The sequence below is a fragment of the Phytophthora parasitica genome (assembly GCF_000247585.1).
Source record: "Phytophthora parasitica INRA-310 unplaced genomic scaffold supercont2.12, whole genome shotgun sequence".
NCBI classification, from domain to species: domain Eukaryota; phylum Oomycota; class Peronosporomycetes; order Peronosporales; family Peronosporaceae; genus Phytophthora; species Phytophthora nicotianae.
Genome location: NW_008648998.1, coordinates 1,367,410 through 1,369,298, shown reverse-complemented (window position 1 = coordinate 1,369,298; position 1,889 = coordinate 1,367,410). Strand labels below are relative to the sequence as shown.

At 45.5% G+C, this 1,889-nt stretch overlaps 1 protein-coding gene across 1 annotated transcript; it reads right to left on the bottom strand.

Annotated features, from left to right (window-relative positions):
* Positions 1-12: 12 nt before the first annotated feature.
* Positions 13-395, bottom strand: PPTG_22185 (hypothetical protein; the record flags this gene model as incomplete). Its single annotated transcript, XM_008902079.1, has 2 exons — positions 181-395; positions 13-104 (listed from the first exon to the last, which is right to left on the bottom strand). The coding sequence occupies exons 1-2, from the start codon at positions 299-301 to the stop codon at positions 13-15; spliced, it is 213 nt and encodes a 70-aa protein (XP_008900327.1). The 5' UTR covers positions 302-395.
* Between the last annotated feature and the right edge of the window lie 1,494 nt (positions 396-1,889).

Here is a 1,889-nt window from a genome sequence, read left to right as displayed (position 1 = left end):
GCTTCCACGGCACTAACTATTGTCACTCTTTGGTTGATACTTCGCAGCCTTGGACACGCGTGCATGAGCTGCTTGACTAACACGCAGTGCACGTACAGCATGGTCTAATCATTCGTAAAATATGCAGTATCGATTATTGTTTATCGTTCACGATCAAGTGTAGAACAAACTAATACGTACGGTGTTGAGTTTGGAGCACTTTTGCTGCGTGGGTGTGGGCAGCACGGGTCACTTTCGCGGCCCGTTTACTGCCATCGACGGTATCGGGTCCGGACACTGCATGAAGGTTGTTCTCAACCATGGTGGAGTTCTTAAGCAACTTCTGATCGCCCTTTGCTTGCTTCCTGTAGCCGAGGTAGACTTCATCTTGGCCATCTTGATAAGATTTTCAGTAGATGGGTCGTATGAGAAAAAGGGGGCGGGGGCGTCGTCCAAAATTATGTTTTGCACATAATTCTAGGCAGTCGCACCTTAAGCAACTGCCCGCGGATGCTCCACTAGTATTATAATTATTATATCCGAGCGCTGTTACAGAGGTGGGGAATATTTTTTATGTACAAGAATGCTATGGAGAGTACTACCGCCTTGCGGAAAATCTGTTGCTGAAGAAGAAGGAAAGATTGGGTGACGATGACGAGAACACCAGGTGCCGGCACTTCTTCCTTCTACACGCACTTTTTCGATGAGTTCTGGAGGGCCCATCGTGACAAGTGGATTATCATTGGTGCAGCGTATGAATGCGATAGCCACCTCCAAGGATTGCTTTCTTTGATGCAATGTTGTAGTATCTTTCGAACCTAAATGCGTTGCTTGCGAATCCGACTCGCTATCTTCGAGTTAAAATGAATTCTGGCATTCAATGCATCCACTGCAGCGTCTGTCACAGTGGTTTCAACTTATCTTGTACTTCCTAATGTATGCAACATACTGAGTTTAAATGAACTCAACCTAGTCCCATACTTCTTACTGTCGTTCGTTATCTGCTTATCGCGTAAGAGACCTTGCAATCGTGTGCGAGGCGTCTGATGACGTTACAAAGCGCCTCCGCTACTACAATGTCTTATACGGATTGTGAGCTCGACACATGAAACAAGAGGGCGAGAACGGAACCAAACAAAAGGAAGGTCAACTAGAAATGAAGGTGCTTTCTTGCGCGATAGTCTCCACCTGAGACGAGAACATGTTTAGCATCAACGAGAACAGGATAAGAACGGTCACGAAAGTCGATTATTTCCTATTCATGCCCCTATGGACAGCTGATGTACTGCAACGAGCGGTGCTTGTATTGAATTATAGCTTATGATCGACGAGCGGCATAAGACGATTGGTGATGTTGTCCGTGATTGCTTCGCCCTCAAAGATAAATGGGTGAACGATGCTAAAAACAAGTTGCTAGCAGCAATTTCTACGATCTCGGAAGGTAGCAAACTTCGCGATTTCATTTCGGGAAAGTTTAAAGGCCTACGTACTACGTTTTGCTGCTTTTTTGTGCCGGGGCATGATGATAACGGAGATCGGACGATCAAGCTTGCTTCTTTATTTATCTGTACAAAGCTTAACCCCTCCAGTCCGAATGCTGTATTTTCCGACTTAGGGATTCGCTTATGTTGCCTAATACAACATAGCCAGAGAACGCAGGCACCAACTATTGGAAAAGAATAGATTCAAAAGGGTACATTAAACTACGCTCGACACCTCATGTAGTGCGTGGAACGCCGTGGATATTTCCGGATACAACGAACCCGCACTTTTGTTTTGCAGAGATTTCTTTACACAAACCCTGGCGATCGCTGTCAGAACTCCCCCAGAGTGATGATGAATGCATTGAATTCCTTGCAAGCGAAGAAGAGAAAACGTTGAATAGCGAACTAAGAGAGGAATCAGAGCTA